We start from the raw sequence: 20,739 nt of genomic DNA, 5'->3' as shown, positions 1-20,739 counted from the left end.
GTAATGTACTTAATAATAATTAGTACATGCATTAACTCAGCATTACTTCATGTTTAAGTAAGAATTAATTTAGGTATTAATTGATTATGATTCATGGACCCTTATTATAAAGTTTAACCCATAACAATAAATACTGACTTTTACCAGAGGACAACATTTTGTTTTGAAAGTTGTCATTTTTTATTCATATTTCTTGTATTTTTTTGTATCTAATAAATACCCAAAAAAATAAATATGGATTGATCATCATTAAAACTTTGCATCCATATTAGTCAGATATTTGTGTAGTTTTGATGCCGCAGGACAGTTTTGTGTTTTAATCTTTACTAAGAGTGAACCCTAAGCAGTGTGCTGGTAATTTTTCTCTCCGGGGTCGTCACCTTTGATCTCTACATCACTGAAACTCACACACAAATCAAATGTCCCAAATCAAACACATATACATTTTAAATTGTATTTTGTGTCAGTGAAAAAGAGATCCTTGTGTATATATGTAAATATTTTTTAACACAATGACAATAAAGCTACAAAATCTGAACCTGAGCATAAAAATACTGTGGCATTTTTTATAACCAGATATGCTTTCTGACAAACTAAAACAAATTCTATTAATAAATGAATTAAATATAAGAATTTATATTATTGCACAAAACTAAACTGCTTACACGTTAAATATCAACGGAAATATGTCTGAAGCATTTCTAAAATGCATTGTCTACACAATCATTGTGCATCTCCTATCCATCAGTCTGAATATTTCAACATTTTCACACAAATTGCAAAGAACAATTTAAACATCCAACAATCTCTTTTGATGTGCACCAAAGACAACTATTAAAGGAAGAATTCATTGTCACATTTCATACGATGTTTTGTATTAAAATACACATCATTTGAGCGGTTTGACTATAATCCTGCTGATATTTCAAATAAATAAACATCCTCCTGCCGGATAGTCCAATTCAAGAGATCCAATTTTGCCAAACCGTTAGTAATGGCAGGTTTTAAAACGGCAAGCTGTCGCCTCGGTGACTTTTACTATTTTGCAAGTGCACTCAGGTCATTAAAGAACCTTTCAGTGGGCAAATAGGATTACAGAGTGCGTTAACCCTCCGAGCGACATCTGCCAGTCATAAAGGGCGTTCACCATGTGCCCCCTGAGCCCCCGCTGTACTGACCACAGCATCAAAGAGAAAAATCACACAGAACAAAAGACAGAAAAACACCACAAACATCTGCTGGACATGTCGGCATTTCTCCAAGCACGCTGTTTAACTAAAGCGTCTTCAAACCCTGGCTGATAAACTACCATTCAATAAAACCTTTACCACCAAAAGCATGAGCAAAAATAGGTCATCCGATATTTCAATGTGCATAGAGAACATACTGCAAATAGTACAGGAGTGCGCTACTCCAAACACTGCTTTTGTCATTGTGTCATGTCTTTTCATTATCTCATGAAAATAAGTGCTACTTTATAAAACATATAGAAGTGATGGCATGCTAACACACACACGCACGCACGCACACAAAAAGAGAGAGAAACATCTTTGTTTGTGTTTGGGCAGTATCACATTGTTTGCAGCCCCCTAGAGAGCAAATCAGGTCTTTTCATCCACATGCAAACACACACACATACATTCATTTTATTTGGCAGCTTTGCCATCTGCCATCCTGTACACACACACACACACACACAAACGTAAACCTTCTCATCATCTAAATGAAGCATCAGTCTCCACAAACGTGTATGAGGTCCCCTCAGCATCATTGCTATCACCATGACGACCGCAGTATCATCCTCTCGCACCATCAGGGATGAAAAATGAAGCGGCGGCACCTGAAAAAGAAGAAGAAAGCAGGAAGAGATGAAGTGAGGAGAGCAGATGAGATCAATAAACTCTGTTTGTGGACTGTAAAATGGTCTGTGGGGGTGTGAGAAATGAACGTTAGGCTGTGCAGCATCGCCAGGGGTCATAGGTCACAGTCACCTTGAGATATGATCTGGCGTTCACCTCCCTTCTGTGATAGCTAAGCTCTGATTGGATGGTGGAGAGAGAGGCTGAAAATGACTCCTGTGCACGCTGACCAAACGCCCTGCGGCCGATCACAGTCTCTCTCTCTCTCTCTCTCTCTCTCTCTCTCTCTCTCTGTGGTGTAAGATTGATTGATTGCTGCTGTATTAATCAGGTGGTCTGAGGGTCTCTGGATGGTTCATCACTCTGTAATCTGACCCACCTTCCATACAAACGCACACACACACACAAACAGACACAGTTAACTAGAGTTCATTAGTAGTGGACAACAGGTGTAAAGGAGGTTAAAAGCTCAATGCAGATTGGTCCGCATCATCTTCACAGACAATCTTACATCTCCGTCTAACAGGGACCACGGCAACAATGCAATGTGGTGTAAAAAGGACAAACAAATCATTTGATATGTCTCACAATGCTATAAGTACTTACTTGTGAAACACTACAGTGAACCCAGGCCTTCAAAGGCCCTTGAGAAGATGATCTACACAGATACGTTGTGTGTTTGATCTTTTGGCATTTGTGCATATTGAGCTCTTCAGCCATTAAAGACCAACACACACACATGCACACGCACACTCTCTTATTAGGGCTTGTTCTGTGCTGTGGGCAGCGATTGATTTTGGCCTTCAGCGCTGCTGTACAGTGAGCAGTAGAGGTGAAAGGTCAGAGGTCATCCTGGACTCCATATTAGTGTCACGTTATCTCCTGGTGTGTGTGTTTGTTCTCAGCTGGAGCGACAGAGACAGGCATCTTCCTCCTGAACATTCTGGGTCACAGGATTCATGAACACGCCTGTCAAATCTCTCTCTTTCTCTCTCTATCTTTTAAGAGGTATTTTGTTTCTTTCCATTGTTGAATTTTTCATATGAATCCAATTAATAATCTCAAAGGAAATGTTATTGTTCTGATGAATTTAAATACACGGTATGTTTGAGAAAAGCACTGCCTGATAAACTGCTTTGTAATCGCACAGAAGGTCATCATATATAATAAATGCATAGCCACATGAATTCAAAAATATTAATGAAACCACAGATGAATGAGTGTAAACTAATGACACATTAGACACCGGCTTTGACATCATATTCTCTGGGGAAACAATTAGCAAATTAAGATGATCAGTGAAATTACTCAACTCACCTGGAGGTATAAGGAGGGTCTCCATGACGATGGTGATGATGCTAATGATGAACACAATAAAGATTATGATGGAGATCATGATAAAGATGGTGATGAAGATGAACGTTATGATTATGTTGAACTCATGATGAAGATGATGAAAACGTGAGGATGATGATCATTAAACATAATGAGGTTAAAAATGAAGACGAGGAGGATCATGTTGAAGATGTTAACTCATACGAGGATGATGATGTTTAAGTTGATGATGATGAAGATGAGGAGTATGATGATCATGTTGAAGATGTCGACTCATATGAGGATGATGATGTTAAATTTGTTGATGAAGATGAGGAGGATGATGATCAAGTTGAAGATGTCGACTCGCATGCGGATGATGATGTTTAAGTTGTTGATGAAGAAGATGATGATCATGTTGAAGATGTTGACTTATACGAGGATGATGATGATCATGTTGAAGATGACAACTTATATGAGGATGATGATGTTTAAGTTGTTGATGAAGATGATGATGATCATGTTGAAGATGTTGACTCATACGAGAATGATGATGTTTAAGTTATTGATGAAGATGAGGATGATCATGTTGAAGATGACGACTTGTATGAGGATGATGATGTTTAAGTTGTTGATGAAGATGATGATGATCATGTTGAAGATGTTGACTCATACGAGGATGATGATGAAGATGATTATGATCATGTTGAAGATGTTGACTTATACGAGGATGATAATGAAGATGATGATGATCATGTTGAAGATGTTGAATCATATGAGGAAGATAATTTTAAATTTGTTGATGAAGATGAGGATGATCATGTTAAAGATGACGACTTATATGAGGATGATGATGTTTAAGTTGTTGATGAAGATGATGATGATCATGTTGAAGATGTTGACTCATATGAGGATGATGATGTTTAAGTTATTGATGAAGATGATGATAATGATCATGTTGAAGATGACGACTTATACGAGGATGATGATGAAGATGATGATGATCATGTTGAAGATGTTGACTCATATGAGGATGATGATGAAGATGATGATGATCATGTTGAAGATGTTGACTTATACGAGGATGATAATGAAGATGATGATGATCATGTTGAAGATGTTGACTCATATGAGGATGATGATGTTTAAGTTATTGATGAAGATGATGATAATGATCATGTTGACGATGACGACTCATACGAGGATGATGATGTTAAATTTGTTGATGAAGATTGATGATGATCATGTTGAAGATGTTGACTCATATGAGGATGATGATGTTAAATTTGTTGATGAAGATGAGGAGGATGATGATCAAGTTGAAGATGTCGACTCGCATGAGGATGATGATGTTTAAGTTGTTGATGAAGAAGATGATGATCATGTTGAAGATGTTGACTTATACGAGGATGATGATGAAGATGATCATGTTGAAGATGATGACTTATACGAGGATGATAATGAAGATGATGATGATCATGTTGAAGATGTTGACTCATATGAGGATGATGATGTTTAAGTTATTGATGAAGATGATGATAATGATCATGTTGAAGATGTTGACTTATATGAGGATGATGATGTTTAAGTTATTGATGAAGATGAGGATGATCATGTTGAAGATGTTGATTTATACGAGGATGATAATGAAGATGATGATGATCATGTCGAAGATGTTGACTTATACGAGGATGATAATGAAGATGATGATGATCATGTTGAAGATGTTGAATCATATGAGGATGATGATGAAGATGATGATGATCATGTTGAAGATGTTGACTTATACGAGGATGATAATGAAGATGATGATGATCATGTTGAAGATGTTGACTCATATGAGGATGATGATGTTTAAGTTATTGATGAAGATGATGATGATCATGTTGAAGATGTTGACTCATATGAGGATGATGATGAAGATGATGATGATCATGTTGAAGATGTTGACTTATACGAGGATGATAATGAAGATGATGATGATCATGTTGAAGATGTTGACTCATATGAGGATGATGATGTTTAAGTTATTGATGAAGATGATGATAATGATCATGTTGAAGATGACGACTTATACGAGGATGATGATGAAGATGAAGATGATGATGATCATGTTGAAGATGTTGATTTATACGAGGATGATAATGAAGATGATGATGATCATGTTGAAGATGTTGAATCATATGAGGAAGATAATGTTTAAGTTATTGATGATGATAATGATCATGTTGAAGATGTCGACTCAAACGAGGATAATGATGTTAAATTTGTTGATGAAGATGATGATGATCATGTTGAAGATGTTGACTCATATGAGGATGATGATGTTAAATTTGTTGATGAAGATGAGGATGATGATGAAGATGATTATGATCATGTTGAAGATGTTGACTTATACGAGGATGATGATGAAGATGATGATGATCATGTTGAAGATGTTGACTCATACGAGGATGATGATGAAGATGATGATGATCATGTTGAAGATGTGGACTCATACGAGGATGATAATGTAAAATTTGTTGATGAAGATGAGGATGATCATGTTAAAGATGACGACTTATATAAGGATGATGATGTTTAAGTTGTTGATGAAGATGAGGAGGATAATGATCATGTTGAAGATGTTGAGTCATACGAGGATGATGATGTTTAAGTTGTTGATGAAGAGGATGATGATCATGTTGAAGATGTTGACTCATACGAGGATGATGATGAAGATGATGATGATCATGTTGAAGATGTTGACTCATATGAGGATGATGATGTTTAAGTTATTGATGAAGATGATGATAATGATCATGTTGAAGATGTTGACTTATATGAGGATGATGATGTTTAAGTTATTGATGAAGATGAGGATGATCATGTTGAAGATGTCGACTTATATGAGGATGATGATGTTTAAGTTATTGATGAAGATGATTATGATCATGTTGAAGATGTTGAATCATATGAGGAAGATGATGTTAAATTTGTTGATGAAGATAAGGATGATCATGTTGAAGATGTTGACTCATACGAGGATGATGATGAAGATGATCATGTTGAAGATGTTGACTTATACGAGGATGATAATGAAGATGATGATGATCATGTTGAAGATGTTGAATCATACAAGGAAGATAATGTTGAATTTGTTGATGAAGATGAGGATGATCATGTTAAAGATGACGACTTATATGAGGATGATGATGTTTAAGTTATTGATGAAGATGATGATAATGATCAAGTTGTAGATGTCGACTCATACGAGGAAGATAATGTTAAATTTGATGATGAAGATGAGGATGATATTGGTTATAAAGATGAAGGCAGCAGTACTGTAGGTCTTTCACGATGTAATTAGCCGAGCAGCTCAATTCTCTCTGTTTGCTGAATTCATTGAAATTCATTTCTCATCCTGCGCTCACAGATCGACAGCTCTGCGCTGTATTTTCACACTTAAAATGATGAATTCTCTCCCAGCGCTGATAATAGGCCTAATCTTTCAAACTGAAAGCGTTATGGAGGACGTGCATCTGCTTTCACTGGCGTTTAGTGAATCTATGAACTGCTGTAACTGGTTTCTTGCGATCCTGAGAGAAATAAAACGTCCACAAAAAGGCCTGAAAATAAAATCTTATTTATTCACTCAGAAAACCACATTAGAGTCGGTCAGGAGCTGGAGCAGACGCTTTCTCTGGACCGAGAGCCTCGCTGAACCGGTTTTGAAGTAAACTGATGCTTTCTGGCCATCGGGAATATTTCAGCTCAACACTGACGGCCTATTCCCACCCAGTGCAAATCTCCATCACAAAAAGCTTTTAAAAATGAAACGATGCGTCCCTGTGGACTTCTTCACACGATCTGTGAAACAGAGCTTGCAAAATAATGCATTTAATACACTCACTGCACTTATATGACTCTGAAACACTCAAATGTTTCACTGGGTTTGATGATTTTAACTTGCAGAAACTAGTCGATGGTCTTAAATGAGTCACTCGAAGGTTTATATGGCACAAATTTATGATTTTTATGATTTATGACAAATTTTGAGTTTGCCATGACATTCATAGTTGTGAGATATTTTGAGGTCACTGCTTACACAACAATCCAGAAGTTTAAACACAAACCTGAGCATTTGTGTACAAAACAAACACCATACTTCAGATTCTCATGGTAAATCTTTATTCAACACAATTACACAACAATATTTATTCATAACCGCAATAAAGCACAGCGTGATATATTCAGTGATCTACATATACACACATCTGTGGGTCTGATGGTCTTAATGTTCACCACATCTAGACGATAGATAAAGCATTCGTATTTATATCCACGTACACAACGAGCCACGCTGAAATTCTGCACGACAGACTGAAGCACCATGAAAGTGTGAATATTTTACAACATAAAGGAGAGAGAAAGATAGAGAAAGAGAGAGATTAAGACATTAATAGATGCATGAAAAAATCAATCACTTATGATTCAAATTTTCTGTCAGTTCATGGAACGTTCAAGGACTTTTTCATTAATCTATAGGACACATAAAAGCCACATCAGGAAACAACCACACACACACAACCTCGCACATGCACGCACAAACTATATCCTCAGATTCATTTAATCTACAGTAACATGACAATTCTGTCATAATTTTCTCCATCATCAGATTTCTCATGTAACTCATCTGAACTCATCACTAAACATCATCATTGACAGAAGAGAGTCTGATAGCTTTTGTAAAACATTAATGTGTATAAATGATGAGAGAAGTTTGTGTTTTCAGAGGATTATAACTTCAGACTCATACTGAATCTCTCTCTCTCTCTCTCTCTCTCTCTCTCTCTCTCTTACACACAATGAGGTTTGATGTGAATGATGGCAATTATCTTGGACAGAAGGATTTCTGTGGACAGACCTGACGTTGCAGGTGTGTTGATGTTGAAGTCTGTAATGATGTTCACAGGAGAAACACAGAAAATAAATCTTGAGTCCAAATAAAATCTCATTTTCATTACTGTAACTCAGATAAAAAGATGAATTGTACAGCTGGTAAAGTACACCTGAAACTTTTAATCCTGGTATTATTTACAACGTTGAATTAAATCTGATTCAATTTCATGACTAACACGTTTAAAGAACCATTACGTCCAGACTATTCATGTATTACAGTAACTACAATCAGCTTCATTCATCTTAACCGTCTGCTTCATTTCCTTTAACTATAATATTATTTTATTGGTACCTAATTTCTTTGTGAGATTTATTATTTTACAGCGCTTTTATAAACATCAAATACTGCGGTAAAATCTCAGATTGAGAGTTTTGTTTATTTACATTACTAACAATAAATGATGGCGTGCACAGTTTGTGTTTGTTACTGCAAATATTTCAGTACCTATACGATCTTACTAACCCACAACACACACAAACAGACAAAAACACACTGAAATATTTCACAACTACACAACAAGCTAAAATAAAACTTGCTCTTATGATACATTATGATATGATTCTAGTCATCCAGTGTGAACATCGATTCTTTCATTATAAATAACATCAAAATTAAATCTCTGTGTCGACAGTGAGACGTACACTAGAAAAAATTACTTTCTGACTTAGTATTTTTGCCTTGCTTTCAGAACAAATATATTAAAATTATCTTAAATCAAGATGCATTATCTTGATGCGCAAAATGACCTAAGAAAATAAGTCTAGTTTTTAGACAAAAAATAAAAAATGTAAGTGAATTTGTGCCTAAAAGAACCAAAACAAATCTTGAAAAAAATTTGCTTTTTTCTTAAACACTTAATTGAAAAAAGTTTTAAACATAAATTCACTTTTACTTTTACTTCAGTAAAATATCTAAAATTCTTAAGATGCCTTTTCTTGATGAGCAAAACGACCCAAGAAAATAAGACCAAAATATAAAATGTAGGTGATTTTGTGCATAAAACAAGCAAACAAAATCTGCCAATGGGGTAAGCAAATTTTTCTTCAAATTTTCTTGAATTTAGTGTATAAAATTTTTTTCAAGATTTTTTTGCTTACCCCATATTGGCAGATTTTTTTTGCTTGATTTATGCACAAAATCTCTTACATTTGATATTGTTGGTCTAAAAACTATACTTATTTTCTTAGGTCATTGTGCACATCAAGATAATGCATCTTTATTTAAGAATTTTTAGATATTTTTACTGAAAACAAGAAAAAAAATTTTCTTGAAAATAATTTTTTGCAGTGTATAAAATATAAGTGAATTTATGTTTTTAAACTTTTTTCAATTAAGTGTTTAAGAAAAAAGTATTTTTTTTTCCAATATTTGTTATGCTTCTTTTAGGCACAGATTCACTTAAATTGTATATTTTTGTCTAAAAACTAGACTTATTTTCTTAGGTAATTTTGCTCATAAAGAAAAAAACATCTTAATTAAAGAATTTTAGATATTTGTACTGAAAACAAGACAAAAAATACTAAGTAAGAAAGTCATTTTTGCATTGTACCGCTCCACCTGCATGTGTTTCTCTATATCTGCATGTTTGTTTGTGTGCAGCCAGGACACAAATAAAGTTTGGTGGACAAACCTGGTTTAGGAGAGGAAACAATAAGTAAATAAAATATCAAACTCTGTTCCATCCATCTTTAAACCTTCAAACATAAAACAAGGATTTTAATAAACAAAAATAATAAACAAGGTTCAAATTGTTGTCTCATCTTTATAAAAAAAACGTAAATAAAAACAGGAATGTGAATGAACACCGACAGATGTAAAGAGTGTAAACGCAGTGAGAAACAGCTCAGCTCAGATGCTTGACCTCTTAAACCATAAAGCGATGCTCTTTGCCGTCGTGAGCCATGACGATGACGTTACGATTGGAGGTCCAGATCAGTCGGGCGAGTTTGAGGGCGTTCTGAGATCCGGGAGACGCCGGCTGCACTGGAGGAACCTGATAGGTTTTGATACAGCGGAGCTGAGGAGCTGAATTCAACATCCCAATACTGCCCAACAGAGATGTGTTCATCTGAAACAGAACGCATGAAAGACAAATATTCAGGAAGTTATATTTGTGCCAATCAATCAGCAAACCCTAAAAACAGACACACAAATCTTTCAACAGATATAACACTGAAGCTGTACTGCTCCAGAGAGGGAAGATCTACTGCAGACGCCCCGCCGCCCTCAACCCAGCCTGGGCAACAGTGAGGCGGCAGCACCGGACGCCTGCGGACCCTGGAGGATTCTTGAATTCATTAGTACACACACACGCACACGCACACACACACACACACACACACACACACACACACACACACACACACACACACACACACGCACACACACACACACGCACGCACACACACACACACGCACACACACACGCACACACACACACACACACACACACACGACCTGGTTTAGCTTTACAGTAATGATCCCATTAGTCTGAAAACATTCTTACACACACAGGAAGAAGAGTCGACTGAACAGCGTTTCTCCAAGATCCTCTAAGATATGGTGATGTTTACTAAATGACAGACAAATGTGCTCTTTAAGTGCTGATCAGAGGTCAGTGGTCTTTACCTGCCAGAAGGAGATGTGGCTGTCAGCATTGGAGTAAGTTGCCAGGTAACGCCCGTCTGGAGCGAAGGAAACGGCTGTAATCGGCCCTTTGTGTCCGTGAATATGCTGCAGGATGAAAATAGATGGATGTTTAACATTTACAAAACAAAATATATCGTTAATAAATGATTATTAATAAAATGACAGATCTGAGACACATCTAGAACTTCTTCAACAGAGAAGATGTGATGGAGGACTTTTCCCACATCAGCACCACGGGCTCGGTGTGTCTGTCAGTATGTCACCATTGTGTGTCTATTGATGTGTTGTGTTATCTGCTGGTGTGTGCTTTAGTGAAATCACGAGTTAATGTGCGTTTGATCCGATCACGAACGTCGCCTCATTTCTCTGACAGGAAAGCAACACAGCTGCAGTAACACAATAATGTTTCATGAGAAAACCTCCCATCTGCCCTCATCATCACAGAGAGATTCGATTAACAACAGACCTCAAAACAAAATCAATCTCTTACAATTAAACATCATAAATCCACACACACACAAAGTGTTTTTAATGAAAACACTGAAATAATGCAGGCCGTCTGTAGATATTGACCTGTCACATCCCAAACGCTCAACAAAAACTACAGCAGACAGAGAAATAAATAAACACACGAGATTCTGTCGAAATATAAACTATTTATGACTTTCAGTGTGAGTTTATGAAGAAACTATCTGAAAATATTTGGGATACGGTGATGTTATTAGACAACAGTTATGAGATAAGATTGCCATGTTGTAAAATGTTTTGTATGCCTTCTTGAAAATAAAAACACTGGATTGCAATCCCATGAAGAAAGAAAAGTGTGAGAGATTTTATCAGTGTGATTGATGTAAGTCAGGTCTGTTTATTAAAATGTGACGTGATGATGCTGTGATATTCTGCTCGGTGGGATTTTCCATCTGTTTTGATCCATCAGGTAAATGTCATCTGATCATTACTGTAACGTCACATCTCTCCTTCACATGTCACATGATCTGAGGATTCATCATGTGTGTAACACAAACACTGATGTTTCAAACTATGTGCATGTTTGTGTGTGGAGGTTAAGGTTTAAATGGTCATGTAAAGGTAAAAAATCATGACAGTGACTAAACCACATGGGGACTCATTAGAAGCATCTCTGTTTTACTGTCTGTGTCTCTTTCTCTCTCTCTCTTTCTCTCTCTCTCTCTCTCTCTCTCTGTCTAACAGTCCTTCCAGAAAAATGGTAAGTTTTTTTGTGACTGTTGTGGGCAAAAATCCTTAATCTTGCGGCACGTTTTCTTAAAAAATGCGATGTAATATGCAGGATATTTATGCAATTTTATGCGATGAAATTGCGAGAACTTGTCAAAATTGCGTGAACTTGCAAAAACTGTTTGCAGCTTTTATTGATGTTCACGTCGCATGATTACGTCATTTCTTAACATTCCCATGACAACAAGGGACATGTCTGCGCATGTGTGAAGTAAATGCAACAACTTTTCAACTTTCTGCTAAGATATATATGACTTTTTGCTACGGAAATGCGGGTGTTATGAAATCATGCAAGCCCCGCATATTTTGCGAGCAGAAATCTGCAATTTATGCACGAAAGTGTGGCGTATTTAAATAATGCGACTTTGGCTGATTATGCATTGATTCATGCATAATTGCGTTTTTCTGGAGGGACTGGTCTAATATTAAATTACTAACAAAATATATATATAAAATGACAAAAACAGATAGCACACTAAAACAAAAAATACAAGGAAGTTTTAAAAGAGTTGTAAATTATGCAGCATTGGCTACAATGAAATGCATTCAAAATATTAGAGATGTAATGATTAGCGGTTTAATGGTTAAACGTGATAAAAATGCGTTAATTAGGGCTGTCAAAATTAACATGTTAACAACACGTTAACATAAATTCATTTTAACGTCACTGATTTCATTAACATGCGATTAACGCAATGCGTAATTTCTGTTTGACCCTTGGCCTAGCACGTTGTTGGATAAATTAAGACAGCCTTTTGCTGCGTTCACACCAGCTGCGGTAGAGGCGTTAAGCGCGAGTGATTTCAATGTTAAGTCAATAACGACTTATAACGGTGCGAATGAGGCGTTTAGCACAGTAGACGCGATTCCGCCTCATTGACGGTTGCCGCAGGAAACGCGCGAGTTTAACTTTGGCGGAAAAACGCATCGCGTTAACCAATCAGGAGCTTGCTCTAGTAGTGACGTGATTACAGGAAGCGAGCGGAATCACAGAAGCCCCTCCCATGACGCGAATTTCCAAGTGAATGTCTCGATGACTAGAATTTCACGTTTTAACGCACGAATGAAGCGAGTACACTCAAAATGTTCCAGCGTCTAACTACGCTCGGTAGAAACGAATTTGACCCCTCAAACGCGCCCGGTGTGAACCCCCAGTTAGACAGTAAACAGCCATCAAACGTCAATTGATCTTTATTTGTATGTATTATAAGAAGTGGATTGGATTAATTGCTTAACTAATATAAATGATGGTTGTCCATCCACTTGCGTGTCTGATATTTTGGTTTGGGTTTTAAAACATGCAGGAATTAGAAAATAAAGTGCAGGACCTGATTGATGTTAAAAGAGTTAAGAAAGACAAAACACGAAAACGATCTTCCTCACGCTGACTGACACATCTGAAGCATGCACACAGGGTTAGGATTCACGCGACACCGATATAAAGACAACTACACGGAATAACAGTTTAAAAAATATCTGTTTAACAAGAATTCATGCAGATATAATCTGTTATGTTTTACAGTAAGTGAATGTTTGGTTAACTGCTGAGAAACATATCTGATGTGTAAGATTATATTTGATCCTTGCATTAAAACTGTCTGTCTCAATGTCAATCAAACAATAAAAGAAAGAAAAAAATAACATTGTTTTTGACTTTGTTTGTGCCAAATCTATTACGGTAGTTTTACCTGTAATTTTAAGATATATGTGGTGATTTTGTTTTTTAACCTTAAAAAATCTTTAACTTTTTTATTTCAAAATTAACTTTGCTGACTATTTTACTAATAATAATAAACTAATTTACTAATATATTTGCATATAGTATGCATATTTGTCAACACTAATGTTGATTAGAGTATTAAAAACTTGAAAAGTGTTCAATTAACGTAAATATAGAACAGATACAAATGTGTGATTAATCTAGATTAAATATTTTAATTGATTGACAGACCTAGTATTACCGCGTTATTTTTTAATTACCGTTTAATCGTGCCAGTGTCACAGCTATCAAACCCCTGTCCAGCATCAACCAATTTAGGCAATAACATGAGACAAACGCATTCATTCATGTCTGCTGTGATGAATTTAAATCCCAAAATGTTGACATTTCAGGCAATCTAGTACTGATGCATGTTTACTTAATATTTCTTTAGACAGGTTTATCTTTTCTCTCCATTTTCCATGAAATGATGTGAGCGCATTCTTCTGTGAGGCAGGTGTTGAGCAGCTTTACTCCAGGGTCATAAAGTTCACCTGATTTCTCACCACATATGCAGACAAATGACTTGATGATTTTTCCTGTGTTTTTAATCTGATTTACTCACTTGTGTTTTATCTAAACTAGATTAACATTTATCTCACCACCCCAAATGTGCCATGATGAATGATAATGTTATTTATTTGATGTTTATGCCAACAAAAGTGCACTTACATGAAAAATCAATTTTAAATTTGGTTTGCATCAGTACTTTTTTACATTTCTACAAATTGTTCACAAAACCATAATAATATTGAGTACTGTGGTGATTTTAGTCACTATAACCGTGATGTCAAATTTACATATAAATTAAGACATATCACCCTGTAGCCCAAGACAGCTTGCCCACTGAAGCTAAGCAGGGCTGAGCCTGGTCAGTACTTGGATGGGAGACCACTTGGGAAAAACCAGGTTGCTGCTGGTAGAGGTGTTAGTGAGACCAGCAGGGGGTGCTCACCCTGTGGTCTGTGTGGGTCCTAACACCCCAGTATAGTGATGGGGACACTATACTGTCAAAAAAGCACCGTCCTTCGGATGAGACGTTAAACCGAGGTCCTGACTCTCTGTGGTCATTAAAAATCCCAGGATGTCCTTCGAAAAAGAGTAGGGGTGTGCCCCGGCATCCTGGCCAAACTTGCCCATTGGCCTACTAATCATCCCTCATACTAATTGGCTATATCACTCTGTCTCCTCTCCACTAATAAGCTGGTGTGTGGTGAGCGTTCTGGCGCAATATGGCTGCCGTCGCATCATCCAGGTGGATGCTGCACATTGGTGGTGGTTGAGGAGATTCCCCCGTTCATATGTAAAGCGCTTTGAGTACTGAGAAAAGCGCTATATAAATGTAAGGAATTATTATTATTATTATGTTGGCTTGAGAAAGCCAACATACTGTTGTTGCACTTAAACTTATTATTATTATTATTATTATTATTATTATTATTATTATTATTCTTTTTCTTCTGAGACTAAAATTTCTAACTCTAACTCGTCCTAGAGCTTTCAAGCTACAGCCATCAAACTTTGGACAGACTTTCGGTCTGATCTGACGAGGTGTGCTATATCTTTTCTAACTGATGGGACCTTCCGAATTCCTAAACGGGGCGCTGAAACACCCCAAAATTTCCATTGACTTAACATTGAGACAAACTTTGACGGGTCAAAGCTGCGAGTGAGAAACTTGTAGAAACTTGTGGCTTACCACATTTAAGGAGGCTGACAGGCTGTGTAAGAACATACCTCACAATGGGGTGTAAGCTGTACCCCTGGGGTGTAAGAGGCCCCCAAATTTTCCCATTGACTTATAATGGGGCAGGAAACATGCCCATAAAAGGGAAAAAAGCGTCCCAGATGGAATATCTTCACTTTAGAGTGTCTTAGAGACATGGGGGTGGGCTCATTTTACTCAAGCATCCAATCAGTCTCTTAGGATCACCCCAGAGATATTAAGCCACGCCCCTAGCAACAATTTTGGGTACCCTAGCAACATCTCCCATAGACTACCATTATAAAAAGCCCAGATGGATATCTTTGCACCAGAGTGTCATAGAGACATAGGGGTGGGCTCATTTTACTCAGGCATCCAATCAGTCTCTTAGGATTCTTATTGAGGTATTAAGCCACGCCCCTAGCAACAAAATATGAAGACCCTAGCAACATAATAAACAAAGCCTTATATCTCTGGATCTGAACATCGTAGAGACACAGGGGTTGGACCGTTTTTCTTGTGGCTTGAAGTGTAATCATTATGGGATGCCAATTTTTTCCCTAGCAACCAAACTTAGTACCCTAGCAACGGAATAAACAAAGCCTTATATCTCCGCTTCAGAACATCATAGAGACACGGGGGTTGGACCGTTTTACTTGTGGCTTGAAGTGTGATCATTATGGGATGCCAATTTTCTCCCTAGCAACCAAACTTAGTACCCTAGCAACGGAATAAACAAAGCCTTATATCTCCGCATCAGAACATTGTAGAGACACGGGGGTTGGACCGTTTAACTTGTGGCTTGAAGGGTGATCATTATGGGATGCCAATTTTCTCCCTAGCAACCAAACTTAGTACCCTAGCAACGCAATAAATGTTAGCTTCATGCTAGCTTCTTGCTAATCATGCTAGCTTCATGCTAGCTTCATGCTAATCATGCTAACATCATGCTAGCTTCATGCTAATCATGCTAACTTCATGCTAGCTTCATGCTAATCATGCTAACTTCATGCTAGCTTCATGCTAATCATGCTAACATCATGCTAGCTTCATGCTAATCATGCTAGCATCATGCTAGCTTCATGCTAATCATACTAGCATCATGCTAGCTTCATGCTAACTTCATGCTAATCATGCTAGCTTCATGCTAGCTTCATGCTAATCATGCTAGCATCATGCTAGCTTCATGCTAATCATGCTAGCATCATGCTAGCTTCATGCTAATCATGCTAGCATCATGCTAGCTTCATGCTAATCATGCTAGCATCATGCTAGCTTCATGGTAATCATGCTAGCATCATGCTAGCTTCATGCAAATCATGCTAGCATCATGCTAGCTTCATGCTAATCATGCTAGCATCATGCTAGCTTCATGCTAATCATGCTAACATCATGTTAGCATAATACTAGCTTCATGCTAATCATGCTAGCTTCATGCTAATCATGCTAGCATCATGCTAGCTTCATGCTAATCATGCTAGCATCATGCTAGCTTCATGCTTATCATGCTAGCTTCATGCTAATATGCTAGCATCAAGCTAGCTTCATTCTAATCATGCTAGCATCATGCTAGCTTCATGCTAATCATGCTAACATCATGCTAGCTTCATGGTAAATCATGCTACCTTCATACTTAAACATACTAACAGCCAGATAGCCTACTAAACTAAACTTATGTCAAACCGTTTTAAACGTTCAGGCTACGCTTTCTCAAGCCAACATAAAGTTTGTCTTCAAACTTTACTATCTAGTTATTATTATTATATTTTTGACCCTAGCCCATAAACCCAGTCAAAAGTCGCATGGGTATATTTGTAATATATATATATTTTTTTAATTATAGATTTTTTGTGCCAACAATCATTAGAATATTAAGTAAAGATCATGTTACATGATACATTTCCTATCGTAAAGATATAAAACAATTATTTATCATTAGTAAAATGTGTTGCCAAAGACTTAATTTGACAACTTTAAAGGTGACTTTCTCAATATTTTGATTTTTCACCCTCAGATTTTTAAATAGTTGTGTATGGCCAAATATTGTGCTATCCTAAAAAAAACCATACACCGATGGAAAGTAAATTTATTCAGCTTAAGTATCTGAAGTTACTGTTTTCAGATCAGTATTTGTGGCACACATCATACAGTATGTTCAGTGATCAGTTGTCTGTGTGGCCAGAGCATTATGGGATGTGCATATGATCTGATGGTTAGTGTCCCCAGACAGCGATTTCACAGAGATTTGATCTTGAGAACTGTAAACAGTCTAAAATCAATCGTTCAATCAATTCAGCCGAGAGCTGAAACTAACTGTCTGACACGCACACACGTGATTGTGCGGTACAGTACACACATGCAGACACAAACACGCACATGCATGTGCACACACACACACACACACATCAGCAGCCAATCGGATTATGATGATAGGGTTTGATTTTGAAGATGAAACAATAGATGTCCATGAAACAAACCTGTGCAGGACTGTGTGTGTGTGATTGTGTGCGTGTTTGTGTCTTATCAACTCAAACCAGAGGCATCGTGTGTATTTTGTGTACAGTTGTGTATCATCAAAGGATTACTGCCACCCAACACACACACACATTTACAGACCAATGGGCATGACAGCAAGACCCCATCATGTGACCCCAGCTGTGACATCACAGTCACCTGAGTACCTCACTCATGACACAGGATTGGATCGATCTCTCAGCTATCCCATCATGCATCACTGCATGATCACACCTGGCCTGTGCTGACCAATGAACACCTGGAGGCCATGAGAACGCCATCCCACATCACCCAACACAAACTGAGAAAGAGAGACAGAAAAAGAGAAAGAGCGAATCACCTGACACTTTCCAGTCCGCACGTCGTAAAGAGCGACGGATCCCTGACGCGCTCCAACAGCGATACGATAACTGCGATCGCAATAAGCCACCATGTAAAACCTGCAAAGAAAGAGAGAGAGAGAGAGAAAGAAAGAGAGAAAGAAAGAGAGAGATATACTGTCTTACTGCATATTAAAAAGCATGGGCTTTCCAATCACAGGTGAAGTACATACTTTCAGTGAATAAAAGTATGCAAATTAGGGTTTAGCCCATGTAACCGCTCTAATCCATCAAACAGACATCAATGGCTGTCACCTGTGGTTTGACCTCTGACCTCTCCGGATCAATAAACCTCAGGCTGTTTGATCAGTCATCAGTTTTAGAAGTTAATAAAGGACCAATAACTGCTTGTTAGTAACCAGGAATTTACTCTACATGAAAGTACGAGTGACTCTTTAGAAATAAAAAAAGGATGAAGACGTTAAGATGGCTTCATATCTTCATTTTAAATCAAATGGAGGATCAGAAGTGTTTCTTATACGAGTTGAGGTTTTATTTGCAGCTAAAGAGAAAAGAAATCTTATGAAGACGAGATGTAATGTGAGAGATTTACCTGCAGATGGCTGGAAAACACTCCAGCAGCCCTTTCTTCTTCAGGAGAGATCCTTCAATACAATACGTGATGATGTCCATCACCTACAACACACAGTCAACACAAACCTCATTTATTCTCTCTGTGTGTGTTTGTGTGTAGATGTGTGTAGATGTGTGATTGTGTGTTTGTACCTCCACCAGCAGGTCCACCACATCTGACGGCATCTTCTCAATGAGAATCTCGATCACTCGCAGGATCTCGTTTTTGGCTCGTGCGAGAGTCGTAACGTGAACGTTCTGCTGCGACTGAGAACCCTGAGACTGCATCGCTGTGTGTCTGTGAACCTACACACACACACATACAACACACAGACACACAACAGGTTATCTACGTCAATGACTCACTGGGATTATGATATAGAAGAAACAGATCGAGACAAAGAGAAGACTAAAGTTACACTCAAGAACATGACAAATTGTGTGTAGTTGTGTATTCAGATATGTGTGTGTTTTCTGATGTATAAGTGAATTGTTGTGTATGAGCACATCTGAGACTGGATTTTTGGATGATATGTATCTGTTTGTGTGTCTGTGAGAGAGTATATGTTAGAACTGTATATTTTTGTGTATCTGTGTATTTGTTAATATGTGTATATTTTTGTGTATCTCTGTGTGTGTAAATGTCATCATGTTTATATTGTCATGAATCTGTGTGTGTGTGTGTGTGTGTGTGTGTGTGTGTGTGTGTGTGTGTGTGTGTGTGTGTGTGTGTGTGTGTTAGGATTTCATTTTTTTGTGGATCTGTGTTTGTGTGTGTGTGTGTGTGTGTGTGTGTGCGTATGTTTTGTGGATCTGTGTGTACTTGTATATTTTTGTAGATCTGTGTGTGTGTGTGTGTGTGTGTGTGTGTGTGTGTATTCTTGTGGATCGGTTTGTGTGTGTGTATTTTTGTAGATCTGTGTGTGTGTGTGTATTTTTGTAGACCTGTTTGTATGTGTGTGTGTATTTTGTAGATCAGTGTGTATGTTTTTTGGTGATTTGCGAGTGTTTGCGAGTATGTGTTTATAAATGTGTGTGTGTTTGTATATTTTTGTCTATCTGTATGTGAGATCATGTTTATATATGTGTGTGTATATTTTTGTTAATATGTGTGTATGTGTGGGTATGTCACCATGTTTATATTTTATGTATCTGTGTGTGTGTGTGTGTGTGTGTGTGTGTGTGTGTGTGTGTGTGTGTGTGTGTGTGTGTATCTTAGCATGTGCAGATTCTTATCTATCTGTTTGTGTATATGAGTATGTGTTTATAAATTTGTGTGCACACACGTGTATATTTTTGTGTATCTGTGTGTGTGTGAGCATGTTTATATATGTGTGTGTTTGTGTGTATATTTTTGTGCATCTGTGTGTGTACGTGTATATTTTTGTGGAACGATGTGCGTGTATTTTTGTAGATTTGTTTGTGCTCGCGTGTATTTTTTTCTTTTGTGTATCTGTGTGCATGTTTATATATGTGTGTGTGTGTGTATGTGTGTTTGCGTGTATATTTTTGTGTATCCATGTGCATGTTTATATATGTGTGTGTGCGCTTGTATATTTTTGTTTATCTGTGTGTGAGCATGTTTATATGTGTATGTGTGTATGTGTGTGTGTGTGTGTGTGTGTGTGTGTGTGTGTGTGTGTGCGTGCATGTGCGTGTGTGCGTGTTCACGTGTATATTTTGTATATCTGTGTGTGTGAGCATGTTTATAAATGTGTGTGTGTGTTCACGTGTATATTTTGTATATCTGTGTGTGTGAGCATGTTTATATATGTGTGTGTTCACGT

General features: G+C 37.3%; 1 protein-coding gene across 2 annotated transcripts in view; it reads right to left on the bottom strand.

Annotated features, from left to right (window-relative positions):
* Positions 1–7,326: 7,326 nt before the first annotated feature.
* The window catches only part of wdr7 (WD repeat domain 7), a 109,010-nt gene continuing 95,597 nt past the window's right edge, over positions 7,327–20,739 (bottom strand). For both annotated transcript variants that reach the window (XM_065243646.1, XM_073812524.1), the window contains 5 exons: positions 19,106–19,258; positions 18,933–19,015; positions 18,340–18,439; positions 10,744–10,848; positions 7,327–10,183 (listed from right to left, as the gene is read on the bottom strand). In XM_065243646.1, the coding sequence (XP_065099718.1) occupies positions 9,980–10,183; positions 10,744–10,848; positions 18,340–18,439; positions 18,933–19,015; positions 19,106–19,258 (645 nt within the window). In that variant the 3' untranslated portion in view covers positions 7,327–9,979. The remainder of the gene's footprint in view (positions 10,184–10,743; positions 10,849–18,339; positions 18,440–18,932; positions 19,016–19,105; positions 19,259–20,739) is intronic.

This window comes from Paramisgurnus dabryanus, chromosome 18, assembly GCF_030506205.2.
Source record: "Paramisgurnus dabryanus chromosome 18, PD_genome_1.1, whole genome shotgun sequence".
In the NCBI taxonomy this organism is placed as follows: Eukaryota; Metazoa; Chordata; class Actinopteri; order Cypriniformes; family Cobitidae; genus Paramisgurnus; species Paramisgurnus dabryanus.
Note: the sequence above shows the minus strand (reverse complement) of the source record. Positions and strands in the feature narration are given on the sequence as shown.